The 22,490-nt window shown below is 37.6% G+C and overlaps 1 protein-coding gene across 1 annotated transcript in view; it reads left to right on the top strand.

The window, feature by feature from the left end:
* AKAP3 (A-kinase anchoring protein 3) overlaps positions 1 to 22,490 on the top strand; it is a 33,897-nt gene that overhangs the window by 6,902 nt on the left and 4,505 nt on the right. The window contains exons 4-5 of the mRNA XM_019800967.2: positions 1,466 to 1,561; positions 6,070 to 8,418. Of these exons, the coding sequence (XP_019656526.2) occupies positions 1,466 to 1,561; positions 6,070 to 8,418 (2,445 nt within the window). The remainder of the gene's footprint in view (positions 1 to 1,465; positions 1,562 to 6,069; positions 8,419 to 22,490) is intronic.

The raw sequence follows: 22,490 nt of genomic DNA, 5'->3' as shown, positions 1-22,490 counted from the left end.
GTTTAAAACAACTTATAACAATTTTATCTTTTTTTAAGATTTTATTTATTTATTTGAGAGAGAGAGAGAGAGAGCAGGAGCGGGGGGGAGGGGCAGAGGGAGAAGCATCCACACAGAGCAGGGAGCCTGATGGGGCTCCATCCCAGGACCTCGGGATCATGACCTGAGCTGAAAGCAGATGTTTACCCACTTAACTGACTGAGCCACACAGGCGCCTCTATAACAATTTTAAATAAATATTTTATTTTGTTTAAACCAAATATGAATATATATGTGCATATACATATGTATATATACATACTTCTTAAAGGTATTTACATTAGAGAGGAAAATTGGCCATCTTATTCCACCTTGTTGAGAAGTATAGATGTAAGCAAAGTTTATAATGAAAAAAGGGAACTTCAGTGTGGAACCCTGGTAATGGAAGTCTGGCATGGAAAAAGAGGTCAAAGAGAAGCTTCTCATACTTGCAGATTATCAGTGGACAAATATTATGATAATTAGCCATATTTTCAAAGACTCAAATAAGATGCGATGGTAAGGAAAGTGGACAAGACTAAGGCCAAAGAAATAGGGGCTGTTATGCTAAATTTTGAGGTTAGCAAAAAGCAAGTATAAGCAATTCTTTCATGAAAAGTGGCAACAAATGAAAGAAGAAAGTGGTAGCAGCTAGAGGGAGGCTTGGGGTGGGAAAACAGCTAAAATGATTATCAGTTTTCTGGTTTGGAAGACCAGCTAGATGGCAGTGCCATTACTGAGATTAGGGAGTAGAGCAAAGTATTGGGAGGGTTATGGAAAAATCAACATCAGCATGGGCATCCACACAAAGGTCCATTGGATGGTGCACATGGCATCTCTTTTCTCTTGGCATGCAGAAGTTTGGCGGAACCATGGAGACTAAGAATTTGCCCACCCTTAGCTATTTGGAGGAGGGATTGGTCTTGAGGAGCTATTAGACTTACTGCTAATATAAGTTAAGTTAGTGCTCTAGAAATTAATGAAAATGAAGTACATATTACTTTAAAAATAAGTTGGTGGGGCAAAAAATAATAAGTTGGGGGGACAAGAATAGACAGGGAAAATATAAATTAATTCTATTTTGATCACATTGAGTTTTAAGTGTCTAATGAAAATCCAGGATGTGGAAAGGCTGTCAAGCAAGGACACATTGAGCAGGACAAGGCTACATAGGTTCATTCGTGAACAAATCTGTATTAAGCATCTCTAGCATATACCAGGTACTGGCCTCAGTACAAGAGATACATATATTAAAGAAATCTTCCTGCACTTGAGAACTGAGAATGAAGAGATCTAGAGTTCTGTGGGTTGAAGTAGCTCTCGAGACAGGTCTCTATTGAAAGCATTGCTCCTATTTTCCACACCTGGGCCATTTGTCTTATTTCTCCTTAATTTCATGTAACATGTCTCTTGATGACCCTTTCTCATTTTTTTTTTCTACTTCCAGATGTCAGATAGGGTTGACTGGTTACAAAGCCAAAATGGAGTATGCAAAGTTGATGTCTATTCACCTGGAGACAGCCAACCCCAGGACTGGAAAATGGTAAGGGTCTACCTCTTTATAAATACTAATTTAGGAAAAAGTGGAATACCATTAAGAATAGACTTATGAACTCCACCACCACTACCCACCTCTTTTACTTACTACTCTTACTTACTACTAACCTGAAATTTTGGGGGGAAAAACATGAACTGCTTTAGAACAAAAAATTCTTATCCATATTGTTTTTTGGGGGAAAATCCTATATATGGTATTTTCATAGAAGAAGTATAGTATAATTAATGCAAAACCTATATATTACAGTTGTAAAATTTTCCTTAATTTTCAAACAGAAAGGGATTGTACTTCAAACAAATGTCTACAAAGTTCATAGAAACTATTTTCTGAAATGTAGGATGCCTCAAAATTCATAGCACTGTAAGCTCTCATTTAAGTAACATTATCATTCTGCTGTCATCATTCAACAAACATTTATTAAGTACTTAGTATAAGGCACTGTAAGTCATGGTCCAGTCAGAAGATGGAAACCATAGCAAATAATGTGATATTTAAAAACTTAGTGAAAGATAGTTAACAAGTTAACTACCAAAAGCTGTAAAAGAGGACTCTAAGAATTCCAGAATTAGCAAGTATAGAGAGCAGCCCTTACCCCTAGGCTGCCAGAGAGTGAACAGGAAGAGACTAAGAACCCACAGAAGCTCCCTTCTCCTTCAGCCAAGGCAGCTTCAAATATCTTTGGAGAGAGTGTGGCTGCCACAGGAGCACTAGCCTGCTGGGCCAGAAGACACTTGCCAGAGGGTTCAAGTGGGCCAGAAGTGCAGTGTCTCTCCAGTGCCCTCTACTAACAAAGCCAGCTGCCAAAGAAGAAATGTTTAGAGGGGTCCTGTTCCAGTGTCACAGAGCAAGGCAAAGAAGGGTAGGCTTGGAGTTGAGAGACAGTCATGGATAACTGGCATAGACTCTGTGCTGAGTCCTAAGGTCAGAGATATAAAAACAAATTAGAAAGAATTCTTTTTAAGGATCTCACAATCCAATGGAATCATATGGCAATTCTCATCCTTAGTATTAATATTTATCAAACACCTATTTCCATGTTATGTTATATGATTCATCCTCTATTTACCCAAAATCTATTTGGTCTATCTTACATAGCCTAAGAGAGAAAACACTAACAAATCTAAGACATTAAGACATATAGATAATAAATATCCAATTACTATAGAGTAAATGCCAACCAAAACTGTATCTATTAGATCTTTTATTTACCTCTGCTCTTTCATGTAGAAAAACAAAAGATAGATGAATTCCAATACTAAATCAAATTTAAAAAGTCATGATTTTTCATAAAAGGAGGAGCACTCTGGGTGATGCAAAGAAAGAAAGAAAGAAAGAGAAAGGGGGGCACCTGGGTGGCTCAGTCGGCTGAGTGTCTGCCTTCGGCTCAGGTCATGATCGCAGGGTCCTGGGATCGATCCCTGCATTGGGTTCCCTGCTCAGCGGGTAGTCTGCTTCTCTCTCTCTTTCTCCCTCTGACCCTCTCCACTGCTCGCTCTCTCACTCTCTCTCAAATAAATAAATAAAATCTTTAAAAAAGAAAGAAAGAACAAACGAACTTCTGCCCTCATAGATCTTACTATTAATTTGGGAAAATAAAAAATATACATGTGAAAATATAAAAATTATTGAAAAGTTCTAAATAACCAGTAGACCCTAAATATAAGAAGTTCATGATAATTTGCCAAATGGATTTTCTGACAACAATTGCTAAAGGTGTTTAAAGAACAGATCAAAGTGGGAAGTGGTCAAGGAAAATTTCATAAAGTATATTTAACAGAGCTAGAGGTGAAGAATAAGATGGTAGGTACATATGTTGACTTCAGGCTAAGGTACTGGAGCAGAAGATAGCTGAGGAGAGAAAATTAAGCCCCTTAATCCTTTTTAAATTCTCCTTCATGGATGTGGAGACATGGATGTCTCTTTTCACCAAGAGCACTACTTCCCCATACATATATGGTCAAGTTTTGTTCCCTAGTATTCCCACAGATGGTTAACTGTGTTCCACTGCATTTTCCAAAAATCAAGCTTATTGACTTCTCTACTCTTATCTTACCTCTTTTGAAATCTAATCTTAATTTGAAATGTTTAAGTAGTATTATCTTATATACATTACTGTAAGAGTACAAATTTTGTGCATATTATCTCATTTAATACTAATTGCAATCACCTGAGGAAATTATTAAGATTAACAATAATTGCCATATGATCCAGCAATTCCACTTCCAAGTGTATGTCTGAAGGAAACAAAATCACTATTTTAAATTGATAGCTGCACCCTATGTTTCTTGCAGCATTATTCACAATAGCCAAGACATGGAAGCAACCTAAGTGTCCATCCATGGGTGAATAAATAAAGAAAATGTGGTATATGTACACAATAGAACATTATCCAACCATAAAAAGAAGGAAGTCTTGCCATTTGCAGCAACATGGATGGACCTAAAGGGTATTAAGTTAAGTGAAATAAGTCAGACAGAGAAAGACAAATACTGTATGATCTCACTTACATGTAGAGTCTTAAAAAACAAAACTACTAGATACAGAGAATAGGTAAGTGGTTGCCAGAGGTGGGTGGTGTGAGAGTGAGCAAAGTGGGTGACAAAGTGAAAAGGTATAAACTTCAAGCTATAAAATAAATAAGTACTGGAGATTTAATGTACAGCATAGTGACAATAGTTGTTAATACCATATTGTATATTTGAAAGATTGCAAAGAAAGTAGATATTATAAGTTCTCATTCCAAAAAAAATAACTCTGAACTATGGTGAGGTGAGGGATGTTAACTAGACTTATTGTGGTGATCATTTTGCAATATATATAAATATTGAATCATTCTATTGTGTACCTGAAACTAATATAATGTTGTATATCAATTAAATCTCCATAAAAAAGTAAACTTTCAGCCACGCATCAAAAGACAGGAGCACAAGACTTACCTGTCCAGAAATCAAAGAGCTCTTCTACTTCCAAGTAGGCATGAAATTCTTAATTGCTTTGAGCTTGAGATAGGAAAAAAATACTAGCAACACAAAGTTTCCATGGTCTCCTACCCAACAGAGAATAGATCTCTGTAAACAATCCATTAAAGAGATCACCAAATGGTCAAACAATAAAATCAAATTCTTTTTTTTAAAAGATTTTATTTATTTAATTAATTAATTATTTATTTATTTATTTATTTATTTATTTATTTATTTATTTATTTGACACAGAGAGAGAGACAGCCTTTGAGAGAGGGAACACAAGCAGGGAGAGTGGGAGAGGAAGAAGCAGGCTCCTAGAGGACCAGGGAAACTGATGTGGGGCTCGATCCCAGGACTCTGGGATCACCTCCTGAGCCAAAGGCAGACACTTAACGATTGAGCCACCCTGGCACCCCACAATAAAACCAAATTCTTGGTCACCACTGCCACCAATGGTTATTGGCCATCAGGAACCAAAATGGAAACCAAAAGCATAATTAGTACAGAGAAAAATTAAAACTAGAAAAAACAATGTCTGCAAAGTTCTATTGCCTCCTTGGATTCATCTCTGGGATCAAAGAAAAGATGCACCTGGTACACTTCCCTCAAGATGATTTTTATCTCTGTTAGGTGAATCTGCTGGACATCTTGGCAAAGACTTCCAAAACTGTTAAAAGATCATTTTCAGAGAAGGTGAAATAATGACTTTCATATATGTATAAAAATAAACTCATGGTGGGTTTCAGACTGGGTGGCTCGGTCCATAAAGTATTGGACTCTTGATCTTAGCTCAGGTCGTGATCTCACAGTTGAGAGTTGAAGCCCTGCGTTGGACTCGATGCTGGATATGGAGCCTACTTCAAATTAATTAGTTAATTAATTAATTTTCTCTATTTTTCTAATTTTTCTATTTCTCTAATTTTCTTATAATTAATTTAATTAATTAAATTTCTCTCTCAAATTAATCAAATTAAAATAAACTCATGGTAAACGTTGTAATCATTAACAAGGAACTGGTGAGGTTCAAAGGAGAATCAAAGAAAAAAACCACATATATAGATCAGAAATATTGAAGTGAATGTGCTAATGGGGGCAAAACTGACCTTTTCTACAGTACAACCTTCTCTGGTCAGAATTAACATGTATAAACAAGAATTACATTGCATTGCTATCAGTTATCTACAAAGTTGTAACATAGCTCCAAGAGAATTAGAATCAGAAAATGGAGATGGAGCCCTGCTCTATGGGGAGTCTGCTTCTCCCTCTCCCTCTGCCCCTCCCTGTCACTCATGCTCTCTCTGTCTCGCTCTCTAATAAACAAATAAAATCTTTTTTTAATAAAAGGAATACTGCTAAGTGAGATAATAGTCTTAAAATACTGAAACAGTGCCTGATACATACCAAGTACCTAATAAATGTTCATTACTTTTATTGTGATGATAAAGCAGTTAAAGCCTTGAGAAAGGTGACCATTTTTGTAACTAATCTTTGAGGTTGTCCTGAATGTCCTATATCTTTACTTTGTTATAGTCGGATGAATCCTTGTCTGTTTTTAAGGAAGCCTCAACTGATCCTATCAGAGTGCTCAGCTGGCTCCGCAGAGACCTGGAAAAAAGTACAGCAGGGTTCCAAGATGTTAAGTTCAAGCCTGGAGAATCCTCACTGAGCGGGGAAACGAGTGACTTAGGAGACCCCCGCAAGGGTTTCTCTGTGGACTATTACAATACCACCAACAAGGGCAGTCCAGGAAGATTGCATTTCGAGATGACTCACAGAGAGAACCCCATTCAGGGCCCCAGTGTCCAACTTGGTAATGGGAGTTCAGTAGATGAAGTTTCCTTCTATGCTAATCGCCTCACAAATCTAGTCATAGCCATGGCCCGCAAGGAGATCAATGAGAGGATAGATGGCTCTGAAAAAAAATGTGTCCATCAGTCATTGTACATGGGAGATGAACACACACCCAAGAAAAGCTTGAGTATGGTGGCATCAGAACTAGTGAACGAGACTGTCTCTGCATGTTCCAAGAATGCTACCTCAGATAAGCCTCCAGGCTCTGGTGACAGAGCCTCTGGATTATTACAGAGTCCCCCAAATTTAAAATATAAGACCACTCTGAAGATCAAGGAGAGCACCAAGGAAAGCAAGGGTCCAGATGACAAGCCTGCTTCTAAGAAGTCTTTCTTCTACAAGGAGGTGTTTGAATCTCATAATGCAGGTGATGCCAAAGAGGGTGGAAGGTCCTTACCTGGGGAGAGAAGGATGTTTAGAGGGCAAGAAAGGCCTGATGACTTTACAGCTTCTGTTAGTCAAGGGATCATGACCTATGCTAACAGTGTGGTATCTGATATGATGGTTTCCATCATGAAGACACTGAGAATCCAAGTGAAGGATACAACCATTGCCACCATTCTGCTAAAGAAGGTACTGCTCAAGCATGCAAAAGAGGTCGTCTCAGATCTTATTGACTCCTTCATGAAGAACCTCCACAATGTCACAGGGACCCTCATGACTGATTCAGACTTTGTCTCAGCTGTAAAAAGAAGTTTATTCTCTCATGGAAGCCAGAAGGCCACAGATATCATGGATGCCATGCTGGGAAAGCTATACACTGTAATGTTTGCAAAGAAACCTCCTGAAAATATAAGGAAAACTAAGGACAAGTCTGAGAGTTACTCCCTTGTGTCGATGAAAGGAATGGGTGACCCTAAAAACCAAAATGTAAACTTTGCAACCATGAAATCTGAAGGTAAATTGAGGGAAAAAATGTACTCTCCTGCATCCAAACCAGAGAAGGAGAAGTCTTGTGCCGAAACTCTGAGTGAACACATTATCAAAGAGGGATTGACCTTTTGGCATAAAAATCAACAAAAAGAAGGAAAATCTCCAGGTTTCCAAAGGGCAACATTTGCAGCTCCCAACAAACAGTACAAGCCTGTAGCAGACATTCCTCTGGGATATCCTCTGGATACTTGCAACCTCACCCCCCCTATGCACCACCAAGAGAAACCTGAGAATTTTATGTGTGATTCAGACTCCTGGGCCAAGGACCTGATCATATCTGCCTTACTTCTGATTCAATATCACCTGGCCCAGGGAGGAAGCACGGATGCACAGAGCTTCACTGAAGCTGCTGGCGGCGCCAACTTGCCTGCCAACAAGTCCCCTATAGTTTCTGATGAGCCCAGCCCTAAATCTCCTCAAATGGAAGGTGACCAAGAAGAAGCAGAAAAGAAGGATCTAATGAGTGTTTTCTTTAACTTCATCCGGAATTTACTAGGTGAGACCATTTTCAAGAGTGACCATAGCTCTGAACCCAAGGTGCCAGAACAGCCAGTTAAGGAAGAATATAGCCACCAGTGTGAAAGACCTGTAACCCCTTCTCCCGTCAAATTAAGTGAAGGCGATGAGGCTGGTGGTACCTTTTCTGGGTTGACCAAGATGGTTGCTAGCCAGCTAGATGGCCACATGAATGGACAAATGGTAGAACATCTTATGGACTCAGTGATGAAGTTATGTCTCATTATAGCCAAGTCCTGTGACTCTCCTTTGGCAGAGCTGGGAGATAAGTCTGGGGATGAGAGCAGGCCAACTTCTGCCTTCCCAGATAGTTTATATGAGTGCTTACCAGTGAAGGGCACAGGGACAGCAGAGACTCTCCTGAAGAATGCCTATCAAGCTATCCATAATGAATTGAGAGGTATATCAGGGCAGCCTCCTGAAGGATGTGCAGCACCCAAAGTGATTGTCAGCAATCATAGCCTAAGTGATACAGTTCGGAACAAGCAACTCCAAGCCGTACTTCAGTGGGTAGCCGCCTCTGAACTCAATGTCCCTATTTTGTACTTTGCTGGTGATGATGAAGGAATCCAAGAGAAGGTAAGCAAGTAGAGTCAAAGGAATTTGGGAAGACTTATTAGGGGTTAATTAGGGTTTTAAGTTCTGTTGCTTTCTGAATGGGAAGATAGCTACCAGAAGAGTAGGAGGAGGACAGTGAGAATTTGAAGATGCCTCTTAGCAGAGATAATGGATAAAGTAAAATTGGATTTTGCCCAATAAAAGGCATATCAAAAGGAAAAAAGAGGGATATGTTTATATATGTGTATATATATGGATGGATATGTTTATATATATGTATAATGTGATATTGATTTATCATGTGTATGATATGTGATAAATCAAATCTGATTTTTTTCTGCATATATTGATAGGAATGCACAGATGAAAAACCTCTAAGAGATTTAGCAAACGAGTCAGACAAAAGTGTGAGCCTCAGGCTGAAATTTGGGTAGAACAGCATATTGCCTTAAGAATCAGGAGCTGCTGGAGGCATCCCGGGAATGTACTGAGGGGGTGGGAGGTTAGGGTAAAGGATCTAGGCTTACACCCTTTCAAACTTGTCATTATTCTCTCAGCTGGTTTTCTAGGAAGGGTTGGGGATTTGGCAGAATTCAATAAATAACATCCCTCTTCCCCTTACTCTAAGTTCTGTCAATTGAGAAGTAAGACTAAAGAATAAGGCAGATGGGAAATCGATTTATCACTGTTATTACTGATAAAGGTAAGTGAATGCCTTCTAACTCCTTGTTCTTCCCAGTGAGGCCTTGGAACTGCTTACTGAAGAGAATTGTGCATGTGTCTGGTAAAATTGGTATATAACTTTACAGGCAGGCCTCAAAGGCATTGTGGATTCTGTTCCAGACCTCTGCAATAAGGCAAAGTCAAATGAATTTTTTGGTTTCCCAGTGTGCAATGAATTATTTCTTTAAGTGCATACTTAAATTAAAAAGTGCTTTATTGCTATAAATGCTAACAATCATCTGAGCTCCTAGCAAATATAATCACTAGTCAAGGTCACTACAACAAATATAATAAGAATGAAAATGTTTGAAATATTGCAAGAATTGTCAAAATATGACACAGAGACCCAGAGTGAGCAAATGCTCTTGGAAAAATAGCACCAATAGACTCACTTGGTGCAGGGTTGTCACAAACCCTCACTTTGTAAAAAAACGCAGCATCTGCAAAGTGCAATAAAGCAAAACACAATGAAACAAGTTTATGCCTGTATATCAGTTTCATGTGTGCATTATAATTCAATATCTGTATATGCTACAAAGTGATCATCACCATAGGTCTAGTTCATCACCCCACAATTCAGATCTTGACCCATTTCACCCACCCCAATCCAATTTCCCTCTGGTAACCACCAGGCTCTTCTCTGTATTTATGAGTTTGTTTTTGTTTGTTTTGTCTTCTAGATTCCACACATAAGTGAAATCATACAGCATTTATCTTTCTCTGTCTGACTTATTTCACTTAGCATAACACCCCCAAGGTCCACCCACAAATTGTCACAACTGGCAAGATTTTCTCCTTTTTTATGGCTGAGTGGTATTCCATCACACACACACACACACACACAAACACACAGGGCCCATACCTTCTTTATCCACTTACCCATCAAAGGACACTTGGGGTATTTCCACATCTTGGCTTCTGTAAAAAATGTTGCAATACACATAGAGGTACATATACCTTTTCAAATTTGTGTGTTTGTATTCTACAGATAAATACCCAGAAGTGGAATTGCTGGATCATATGGTAGCTCTACTTTTAATTTTTTGAAGAATCTCCATACTATTTGCCACAGTGGCTGCACCAATTTACGTTTCCACCAGCAGTGTATGAGGACTTCTTTCTCTCCACATCTTCTCCGACATTTGTTATTTCTTACCTTTTTTTTGTAATAGCCATCTGACAGTTGTGAGGTGATATTTTATTGTAGTTTTGATTTGCTTTTTCCCGATAATTAGTAATATTGAGCATCTTTTCATGTGCCTGTTGGCAATCTGTCTTCTTTCAAAAAAAAGGTCTATTCAGATCTTCTGCCCGTTTTTTGTTACAGTATTTTTAAGTGTATTATTATTGAATATAGTTGACACACAGTGTATTAGTTTCAGGTGTACAAAGTAGTAATTTTACAATTCTATACATTACTCAGTGCTCACCATAGTAAGTGTAGTCAGCATCTTTCACATGCAGGGTTATCACAGTGTTATTGACTACATTCCCCATGCTGGCCTTTTCATCTCCATGAATTTATAACTGGAATTTGTACCTTTTAATCTCTTTCACCAATTTTGCCCATCCTCCAACTTCTTTCCCTCTGGCAACCCTCAGTTTGTTCTCTGTACTTAAGCGTCTGTTTAGTTTTTGTTTGTTTGCTTATTCATTTGTTTTGTTTTTTTGACTCCACATATAAATGAAATCATGTAATATTTATCTTTCTCTGTCTGACTTATTTTTTTTAATTATGTTCAGTTACCCAACATATAGTACGTCATTAGTTTTTGATGTAATGTTCAGTGATTCATTAGTTGGGTGTAACACCCCATGCTCATCATAACACATACCCTCCTTAATACCCATCATCTTGTTACATCCCCCACCCCCTCCCCTCTGTAACCCTCAGTTTATTTCCCAGAGTGGAAATTCATCCTTTCTGATGGCTAATATTCCATTGTATACATGAACCACATCTTCTTTATCCATTCATCTCTTGAAGGGTATCTTGGCTTCTTCCACAGTTAGGCTATTGTGGACATTGCTGCTATGAACATTTGGGTGCATGTGCCCATTCTTTTAATTACATTTGTATCTTTGGGGTGAATACCTAGTAGTGCAGTTGCTGGGCCATAGGGTAGCTCTATTTTTAACATCTTGAGGAACCTCCATACTGTTTTGCAAAGTGGCTGTACCAGCTTGCATTCCCACCAAGAGTGTAAGAGGGTTCCCCTTTCTCCACATCCTTGCCAACATTTGTTGTTTCCTGTCTTGTTAATTTTTGCCATTCTAACTGGTGTAAGGTGGTATCTCATTGTGGTTTTGATTTGTATTTCACTGAAGGCTAATGATGTTAAGCATTTTTTCATCTGTCTGTTAGCCATTTGTATGTCTTCTTTGGAGAAGTGTCTGTTCATGTCTTCTGCCCATTTCTTGACTGGATTATTTGTTTTTTGGGGGTGTTGAGTTTGATAAGTTCTTTTTAAATCTTGGATACCAGTCCTTCATCTGAAATGTCATTTGTAAATATCTTCTCCCATTCCATGAGTTGCCTCTTAGCTTTGTTGACTGTTTCCTTTGCTATGCAGAAGCTTTTTATCTTGATAAAGTCCCAAAAGTTCATTTTTGTTTTTGTTTTCCTTGCCTTTAGAAACGTGTCTTGAAAGAAGTTGTTGTGGCTGATGTCAAGGAGGTTACTGCCTATGTTCTTTTCTAGGATTTTGATGGATTCCTGTCTCACATTTAGGTCTTTCATCCATTCTGAGTTTATCTTTGTGTATGGTTTAAGAGAATGGTCCAGTTTCATACTTCTGCTTGTGACTGTCCAATTTTCCCATCACCATTTATTGAAGAGACTGTCTTTTTTCCATTGGATATTCTTTCCTGCTTTGTCGAATATTAGTTGACCATAGAGTTGAGGGTCCATTTCTGGGGTCCCTATTCTGTTGCACTGATCTATGTATCTGTTTTTGTGCCAATACCATGATGTCTTGATGATCACAGCTTTGTAATGTAGCTTGAAATATGACTTATTTTTAATCAGGTTGCTTGTTTTTTGTTGTTGAGTTGTGTAAGCTCTTCTTATATTTTGGAATTACACCTTTATCAGATGTGTAATTTGTAAATACCTTCTCCCATTCAGTAGGTTGCCTTTTCATTTTATTGATGGTTTCCATTGCTCTGCAGAAGTTTTTTAGTTTGATGTAGTCCTATTTGTTTATTTTTGCTTTTGTTTGCCTTGCCTTTGGAGTCAGACTCAAAAAAAATTGCTAAGACCAATGTCATGGAGCTTACTGCCTATGTTTTCTCCTAGGAATTTTATGGTTTCAGGTCTTACATTCAAGTATTTAATCCATTTTGAGTTAATTTTTTATATGGTGTAAGATAGTGGTCATGTGGCTGTCCAATTTTCTCAGCATCATTTATTAAATAAAACTGTCCTTTCCCTGCTGCATATTCCAGGCTTCTTTTTATAAATTGACTATATATATACATGGGTTTATTTATGGGCTCTCTATTCTGTTCCATTGGTGTATATGTCTGTTTTTAATGGCAATGGCTTACTTTTTTGATTACTATAGCTTTGTAGTTTAAAATAAGGGAACATGATACATCCAGATTTGGTTTTTTCTTTCTCAAGACTGCTTTGGCTATTTGGAGTCTTTTGTGGTTCTGTACAAATTTTAGAATTATTCTAGTTTTGTGAAAAATACCACTGGGGTTTTGATATATTGTATTTAATCTGTAGTTGTTTGGGGTAGTATGGACATTTTTAACAATGTTGGGTCTTCCAATCCATGAGCACAGAATATCTTTACATTTATTTGTGTCATCTTCAGTTTCTTTTATCAGTGTCTTATAATTTTCATTTCACAGTTCTTTCACTTTCTTGGTTAAATTTATTTCTAGGTGTTTTATTCTTCTTGATGCAATTGTAAATGGGATTTTTAATTCTTTAAATTCTTTTAAAGAATTTTAATTTCTTTTTTTGATAGTTTGTTATTATTGTATAAAAACAAAACAGATTTCTGTATATTGATTTTTTTCCTGCAACTGTACTGAATTCGTGTATTAGTTCTAACAGGTTTTTTTTTGGAGTCTTTAGGGTTTTCTATACATATTACCATGTCATCTGTAATTAGAGACAATTTTGTTTCTTCCTTTCTGATTTGGATGTCCTTCATTTCTTTTTCTTGCCTCACTGCTGTGGCTAGGACTCCCAATAATATGTTGAAAAAGGTCCAAGTGTGGGCTTCTTTATCTTGTTTCTGATCTTAGAGGAAAAGCTTTCAGCTGTTCAGCATTGAGTATGGTATTAGCTGTGGGCTTGTCATATATAGCCTTCATTATATTGGGGTAGGTTCCTCATACACCCACTTTGTTGAGTGTTTTTTTTTCAAAACTGGATATTAAATTTGGTCACGTTTTTTCTGCATCTATTGAGATCATATAATTTTTAAACTTCATTTTGTTATGTGGTATATCATATTGATGGATTTGCAAATGTTGAGCCATCCTAGCATCCTTGGAATAAACTTGAGCATGGTATATGATTCTTTTATTGTACTGTTGAATTTGGTTTACTAATATTTTGTTGAGGATTTTGCATCTTTGTTCATTAGGGATATTGGCCTCTGATTTTCCTTTTTTCTGGTGCCTTATCTGGTTTTGGCATCAGGATAATGATGGCCTTGTAAAATGAGTTTGGAAGTGTTCTCTCCTCTTCAATTTTTTGGAAGAGTTTGAGAAAGATAGGTATTAAATCTTTTTGAATGTCTGGTAGAATTCACCAGTGAAGCCATCTGGTCCTAGACTTTTGTTTTTTGAGAGGTTTTTAATTGCTGACTCAATCTCCTTGCTCGTAATCGGTCTATTCAGATTTTCTTCATGATCTGGCCTTGAAAGATTATATGTTTCTAGGAATTTATCCATTCCTTCTAGGTTGTCCAGTTTGTTGGCATGTAATTATTCAAAGTAGTCTCTTATGATCCTTTTTATTTCTGTGGTATCAATTGAAACTTCTTCTCTTTCATTTCTGATTTTATTTGAGCCCCATGTGTGAGTCCTTAGAAGAAGTGAATCTCTTGTAGGCAATAAAGAGATGGGTCTTGTTTTTCTTTTCCATTTTGTTGATTACTTTCTGTTTTTGAAGTTCTTCTCTGTTCCTTTCTTCTCTTGCTTTCTTCTCTTGTGGTTTAGTGACTTTCTTTAGTGTCATGTTTAGATTTCTTTCTCATTGTCTTATATGCATCTATTATAGATTTTTGCATTATGGTTACCATGAGGTCTGCATATAAAATCCTATATATACATCAGTCTATTTTAAGTTGATAGCATCTTAAGTTTGCGCACCTTTTTAAAATTCTACACTTTTATTCTCCACCATGTTCAGTTTGTTTTTGATGTCCTATTTTGCATCATTCTATTTTGTGTGTCCCTTAACTATTATAGTTACAGTTAATTTTGCTACTTTTGTCTTTTTTAAAAAAAATTTTATGATGGGTAGTAAGGAGGGCACGTATTGCATGGTGCACTGTGTGTTATACACAACTAATGAATCATCGAACTTTACGTCAAAAACCAGGGATGTACTGTATGGTGACTAACATAATATAATAAAAAAAAAATTTTATGTTATGTTAGTCACCATACAGTACATCATTAGTTTTTGACGTAATGTTCAACAATTCATTAGTTGGGTATAACAACCAGTGCTCATCCCCACACCTGCCCTCCTTAATACCCATCACCCTGTTACCCCATCCCCCTCCCTCCCCTCCGTCACCCTCAGTTTGTTTCCCGGAGTCCAGAGTCTTTCATGGTTTGTCTCCCTCTCTGATTTCTTGCCATTCGGTTTTCCCTCCCTTCCCCTGTGGTCCTCTTCACTATTCCTTATGTTCCACCCTCTTCCACTGTTGGTGGGAATGCAAGCTGGTACAGCCACTCTGGAAAACAGTATGGAGGTTCCTCAAGACATCTTTTAACTTTTATATTACCTTTATAAGTAGTTAATACACTACCTTTACTTACATTTGCATTTACCAGTGAGAGTTTTACTTTCATATGTTTTCTTGTTACTAGTTAGTGCCTTTTGTTTTTAGCTTAAAGAAGTTCCTTTAACATTTCTTATAAGGCTAGTTTAGTGGTAATGAACTTTTTTAGTTTTTTGCTTTTCTGGGAAACTATCTCCCCTTCAATTTTGATTGATAACCTTACAAGGTAGACTCTTCTCAATTGGAAGATTTTTCCTCCAGCGCTTTGAATATATCATACCACTCCCTCTGGCCTGTAAAGTTTTTGCTGGAAAATCTACCGATAGTCTTATGGGGGCTCCCTTCTATTTTCTTTTCTAAGAGAAAAGTTGTTTGTTTGGTTTTTTCTTGCTGTTTTAATATTCTCTCCTTATCTTTAAATTTTAACATTTTAATTATAAATTAAATTATCTCTTTGGGTTTATTTTATATGGAACTTTCCTTGCTTCCTGGAGCTGGATGTCTGTTTCCTTCCCCAGGTTAGTAAAGTTTTTAGCCATTACTTTTTCAGATAAGTTTTCTACTGTTCTTTCTCTCTCTTCTCCTTCTGGGACCCTTATATTGAAGATGTTATTCTGCTTGATGTTGTCCTGCATGTCTCTTAAGAAATCCTCATTTTTTAAAATTCATTTTTCTTTTTGCTGCTCTGATTGGGTCATTTCCAGTGCTGTCTTCTGGGTTACTGATCTGTTCTACTTCATCTAATCGTCTGTTGAACCCCTTAGTGTATTTTTCAGTTTAACTATTGAATTCTTCAGCTCTCTGACTTTTACCTGGTACTTTCTTACATTTTCTATCTCTTTGTTGAAGTTCTCACTGTGTTTATCCATTCTTCTTCTGAGTTCGGTGAGCATCTTTATGACCATTACTTTGAACTCTTTATTGGGTTGATTACTAGATTTCTTATCTCCATTTCACCATGGTTTCTTTCTGAGATTTTGTTTTATTCTTTCATTTGGAACATATTCCTCCATCTTTTCATTTTGTTTGACTCTCTAGGTATTTGTGTTTGTTTCTAGGTATTAGGTGAAAGAGCTATCTTTCCCAGTCTTGAAGGAGTGGTCTCATGTAGGAGATGAACCTGATTGTTCAAATGTGCCCTAGCTTTTGGTTGTTTCTCAGACCTTAGGGATTTCCTTTTTTTAAATTTTTTAATTGACTTCAATTTAATTAACATATACTGTATTATTATTAGTTTCAGTGGTAGAACTTAGGGATTCATCAGTTGCATATAACACCCAGTGCTCATTCCATCAAGTGCCCTCCTTAATGCCCATCACCCAGTTATCCCATCCCCCTCCACCCACTTCCCCTCCAGCAACCCTCAGTTTTTTTCCTATAGTTAAGAGTCTCTTATGGTTTGTCTCCCTCTCTGTTTTTATCTTATTTTATTTTTCCTTCTCTTTGCCTATATTCATCTGTTTTGTTTCTTAAATTTCACATATGAGTGAAATCATATGGTGTTTGTCTTTCTCTGACTGACTTATTTCATGTAGCCTAATACCCTCTAGCTCCATCCATGTCTTTGCAAATGGCAAGGTTTCATTCTTTTTGATGGCTGAGTAAAACTCCATTATACATAATATATACACCACAACTTCTTTATCCATTCATCTGATGATGGATGTCTGGGTTCTTTCCATATTTTGGTTATTATGGACATTGCTTCTATAAACATTGGGGTGTATGTGCCCCTTCAAATCACTGTTTGTATCCTTTGGATAAATACCTAGTAGTGCAATTGCTGGGTCATAGGGTAGTTCTATTTTTAACTTTTTTGAGGAACCTCTATGTTGTTTTCCAGAGTGGCTGCACCAGTTTGCATTCCCACCAACAGTGTAAGAAAACCCTTTCTCTGCATCCTCACCAACATCTCTTGTTTCCCAAGTTGTTCATTTTAGCCATTCTAACTGGTGTGAGGTGGTATCTCATTGATTAGTAGCTTGATTTGTTCTTAATAGGTCCCAGTTGTTGAGGGTGTGCCAAGACCTGTCAGTGTTCCAAAGAGAGGGATCTCAGACAGTGCCTAGTTTCAAGTTAATTGTAAGCGAGATCCTTAGGCAGCAGCTTTTAAGGTACGTAAATATATACAATCTTATGGTTCCACAATTGTGATCCCTGATGACTTCCAGGCTAGGAGATCTGGAGGCATTCCTGGGCAACAGTTGCAAAAATCATGTATTTAGACATGTGCATAACCTCCTTTTAAAGAAGTACCAACAAACTGTGGCAAGGCCAAAGGACTGTGCAAATATGGTGTCTTCCAGTCCATGTTCCTTGGGGGTGCCTCTGCAACCTCTGGGTGTGTGGCAAACCTGAAGCCTGCCCCTCGGGCTGAAGCCCCAGGACAAGAATATAGGCCTTTTCCACATGAGGACTGGAGATGTGTTTTAGTCTGCTGTCTATGCAGTGCCATGGGGTAGTAACTTGCCAAAGACTGTCTCTCTGTTTTAGACCCATTGGACCCAGAAATGCAATCCCCTTTGGCCACCAGAACCAGGTTCTCAAAGAGTATCCCCTCTGTGGTTTGTGCCTTCCCACTGGCTGTGGCATGGTAAGCTGTGGCTGCAGTGTGCAGGAACAGGGTGCTCCCACTGGAGCTAGAAGGCTAAGAGGTGGTGTGAGAACAGCATCCACCAGTACTGGCACCAACAAGGCAGAAGAAAAACACAGAAACAGCTCGTGCCAGTGCCTTCATCCCCAGAGAGAGTCCCAGAAGCTTTCTGCCTCTCTGGCAGATGAAGAAATGAGTCTCCTTTGCATACAGTCTAGGAGACTTTCAAACTCTTGCTTTTATGCCGGGTTCCAGGATGAGTGGTTTTGTGTGCAAATCCCTTAAGAGCAAATTTTTCATTCCCTATAGCTTTTTGGTTCTCCTGGAGGTAAACCCTATTGGTTTCTTTTTTTTATTATTATTATATTTTTTTATTATATTATGTTAGTCACCATACAGTACCTCCCTGGTTTTTGATGTAAAGCTCCATGATTCATTAGTTGCGTATAACATTCAGTGCACCATGCAATACGTGCCCTCCTTAATACCCATCACCAGCCTATCCCATTCCCCCACCCCCTTCCCCTTTGAAGCCCTCCATTTGTTTCTCAGAGTCCATAGTCTCTCATGCTTCATTCCCCCTTCTGATTACCCCCCTTTCTTTATCCCTTTCTTCTCCTACCGATCTTCCTAGTTCTTATGTTCCATAGATGAGAGAAACCATCTGATAATTGTCTTTTCTGCTTGACTTATTTCACTTAGCATTATCTCCTCCATGCCGTCCATGTTGCAGCAAATGTTGAGAAATCGTTCTTTTTGATAGCTGAGTAATATTCCATCATATATATGGACCACATCTTCTTAATCCAGTCATCTGTTGAAGGGCATCTTGGCTCCTTCCACGATTTACTCTATTGGTTTCTAAGACCAGACACTTTGGGAGCTTATTTTTCTGGTGCAGTTCCTAAGGATTGGGGTGCCTGATATGGGGCACAGACCCCTCATTCCTCAAGGACAAGCTCCATTTTGTGAGATTCCTCCTGATTGTAGGTCACTGTGCCTAGGGTCGGGTTTATTGCTAGACCATGTCCCTGTTTCTCCTATCCATCTAAATGTGGCTCTTTTATTCCTTTTTATGGAAACACTGTTTAGTTAGCTTTAGGATACTTTTCAGAGGGAATTATTCCCTATGTAGCTATAGATTTGTTGTGTTTTTGGGAGGAGATAAGTTCGGGGTCGCTTTATGCTGTTATTTTGAATTCTCCTCTGAAAGGAAATTCTGAGGCTGGAAAGCATGAGTATTTATGCAAGTTGCTGCTTCATAATAATGTAGAGGAATTAAGACACAGAGGATCCCTACCACACACACACACACACACACACACAGAGAAGCACTTAGGACTTTTGATGATTTCATCTCAACTGGGAGAAATGGAATAGCACCAATTAAGTAGTAAGCATGGCACAAGAAGCTGTAATTATTTATAAAAATAATTCATCCTCATAGAAACCAGGGGATGTGGAAGAAGAGATTTTCTCTGTTTAATAAGTGGTATTAGTAATACTTATAACCGGGTTACTTGATTTATCTGATGCCTGGGGAGACATGGGATGATATAATATCCATATAAGGCTTTACTATACAAGAAACTGTATGATTTATAGACTTGCTATTCAAAGTGGGTCTGTGGACCAACAGCATGGACATCACCTGGGAGCTTGTTGCAAGTACCGAATCTGAAGCTCCACTCCTCCCCTGCTGAACTAGAAATTCACTTTTAGCCAAATCCCCAGGTCATCTGTGTGCACGTTTAAGTTTGGGCTAGAGGACAGAAGATGGGGTTCCAATCTGAGACACATCCTTGAGTTCTTGGCAAGTTCTTTGTCTTTACGGTTTTCCCAGTCTGTAAAAGAGACAACTATTTTGGTACATAACAGTTAACAGAGGGGACTATTTTCACAAAAGCTGATGAAAAAAAAATCTAAAAAGGAGCATAGCTTTCATGTGTATAATGTGTGAAATGTTTTTATTCTATACCCATCTTTTAAGTCAAACTCAGCATACATAACATACATAATACATTCTGTTTTATATTATTTTGAGCTAGAATGTTTATAATATACTTATCCAAATGAAGAAAATATACTTGCATTCCACACGCACACACCTCTGCCCACTGTAAAGATAAAGATGATCATCTAAAAAAATGGAAAGTGTGGGCAACATCACATCCAAATTTCAACTAATGAGTAGATTTGCATTGAATATTAGTACATTTTTAACAAAAGTTGGATGAAGTATACATCAAATAAACTACCTAAGAGTGATTTGAGATTTTTTTGAATAGAGATTTAATTAATATATGGAAATACTCTCATGCTGATGTAGTAACCCTGGAATGCCCATAAACCCAATTCCTTTAAACAAATTTGTATCCATGCTTGAATAGATAATATGTGCATAGTACTAAATCCAAAGGCGCAAAGGCATAGTGAAAATTAAGTTTTTTTTTTCTATCCTTATCTCCCATCCCATTTCCCTACCTCGAGAAAACCTTTCTGATCAATTTCTTCTTTATCCTTCCAGAAATATATATGCATATGCTAGCAAATACTTATAGGTATATATTTTGTTCCTTAAGTCACAAATATTAGTACTATATATAAATATATATATATTCTGTTCTGCAACATATTAAGCTGCCATATTCTTTTTTTTTAAGATTTTACTTTTTATTTGAGAAAAAGAGCACAAGCAATGAGGAGGGGGGAGTGTCAGAGGGAGAAGCAGACTCGCCCCTGAGTAGGGAGCCCGATGTGGAATTCTGTCCCAGGACCCTGGGATCATGACCTGAGTGAAAGGCAAATGCTTAGCCAGCTGAGCCACCCAGCTGACCTGCTACATTTTTTTAAGTGGCTACATACTATTGTATGAAGATACTCTATTTAACCACTTTCTTTTTTTTTTTTTAAAGATTTTATTTATTTATTTGACAGAGATAGAGACAGCCAGCGAGAGAGGGAACACAAGCAGGGGGAGTGGGAGAGGAAGAAGCAGGCTCATAGCAGAGGAGCCTGATGTGGGGCTCGATCCCGTAACGCCAGGATCACGCCCTGAGCCGAAGGCAGACGCTTAACCGCTGTGCCACCCAGGCGCCCCTAACCACTTTCTTATGTATGGACATTTCAGTTGCTAATATTTTGTTCAAAAGCAATGCTGAATGCACAGATTCAAACATCCCTGTATGTGCTAAATACCTAGGAAGGGAATTCAAGATGTCTGTGAAAAATGTATTCATTTATTAGAAATATATTTCCAAATTGCCTTCCATAGAGTTTGCACCAATTTGCACACCCATTAAAACAATATGAGAGTGCCCATTTCCCGTTCTCCAACAGTGAGTACCAAACTTTTGATCTTTGCTGAATGTTGCCTTGCTTTGCATTTGTCTTATTAGGAATGAGGGTAAATATCTCTTTATATGTTTAAGAACCACTTGAATTTCCTTTTTCATGGATAAATTGTTCAAAACCTCTCCCCATTTTTCTACTGGGTTGCTAGTCTTTTTCTTATTGATCTGTTAAGAGTTGTATATATGTAAGAAAATTAGCCTTTATGATATTAAACACAATTTTTTGTCAATTGTATTTTTGTTTTGTTTTATTTTGTTTTTGCCATACAGAATTTTTCAAATGTTTCTGTAGTCAAATCCAAGTAATTTTTTTAAGGTTTTTCCTGGAGTTTGTGTCATTTTTTTAATAATAATTTTTTATTATGTTATGTTAGTCACCATACAGTACACCCCTAGTTTTTGATGTAAAGTTCGATGATTCATTACTTGTGTATAACACCCAGTGCACCATGCAATATGTGCCCCCCTTAATACCCATCACCAGCCTATCCCAATCCCCAACCTCCCTCCCCTCTGTGTCACATTTTTAAAAATATCATACACTATAGCATATTAACAAAACTTACCCATGTTTTCTTCTAGTACTGTTATGATTTTTTTTTAAATATTTAAGACTGTGATCCATTTTCAATTCATTTTTATACAAAGTATGAGGTATGGATGCAACCTCTTATTTTTTCCTAGATGGCTACCTGTCTTTGGTTCTTTTCTTGAATTTTCTGTTCTGTTCCATTGAAATGTCTACTCTTAATATTTGAATAGAATACCATTTTAATTACTGTTATTGTAAAATGTGTTTTAATATCTGATAAGACTAGAGACTTATTTCTCTATCTCAGAACTTTCTAGGGTGCATTTCTGTTTCTACCCCCCAGCCACAAGTAACCACTTACCTGTTTTCTATCATTACAGATTTACCTCTCTGTCATTTTATGTAATGGAGCCATAACATAAATAAAATAAAATATGGCTCTTCACACTGAGCATAATGTTTTTGAGGTTTATCCATGTTGTAGTATGTATCAGTTCATTCCTTTTTATTGCTGAATAGTATTTCATGAAATGGATATACTGCATTTTGTTTTGTTTTTTTTAAAGGCAAATCCTCTGTACTCTTTTTTTTTTTTTAAGATTTTATTTATTCGACAGAGAGAGAGACAGCCAGCGAGAGAGGGAACACAAGCAGGGGGAGTGGGAGAGGAAGAAGCAGGTTCCCAGCAGAGGAGCCTGATGTGGGGCTTGATCCCATAACGCCGGGATCACGCCCTGAGCCGAAGGCAGACGCTTAACAACTGCGTCACCCAGGCGCCCCAAATCCTCTGTATTCTTGAACCAATCCCCTTTGTGTCGTCAGAGATCTTTTCTCATTTTTTTGTATTAATTTTATTTTATTATATTATGTTAATCACCATACAGTACATCCCCTGATTCTGATGTAAAGTTTGA

Source organism: Ailuropoda melanoleuca, chromosome 16 (assembly GCF_002007445.2).
Source record: "Ailuropoda melanoleuca isolate Jingjing chromosome 16, ASM200744v2, whole genome shotgun sequence".
Classification (NCBI taxonomy): domain Eukaryota; kingdom Metazoa; phylum Chordata; class Mammalia; order Carnivora; family Ursidae; genus Ailuropoda; species Ailuropoda melanoleuca.
Note: the sequence above shows the minus strand (reverse complement) of the source record. Positions and strands in the feature narration are given on the sequence as shown.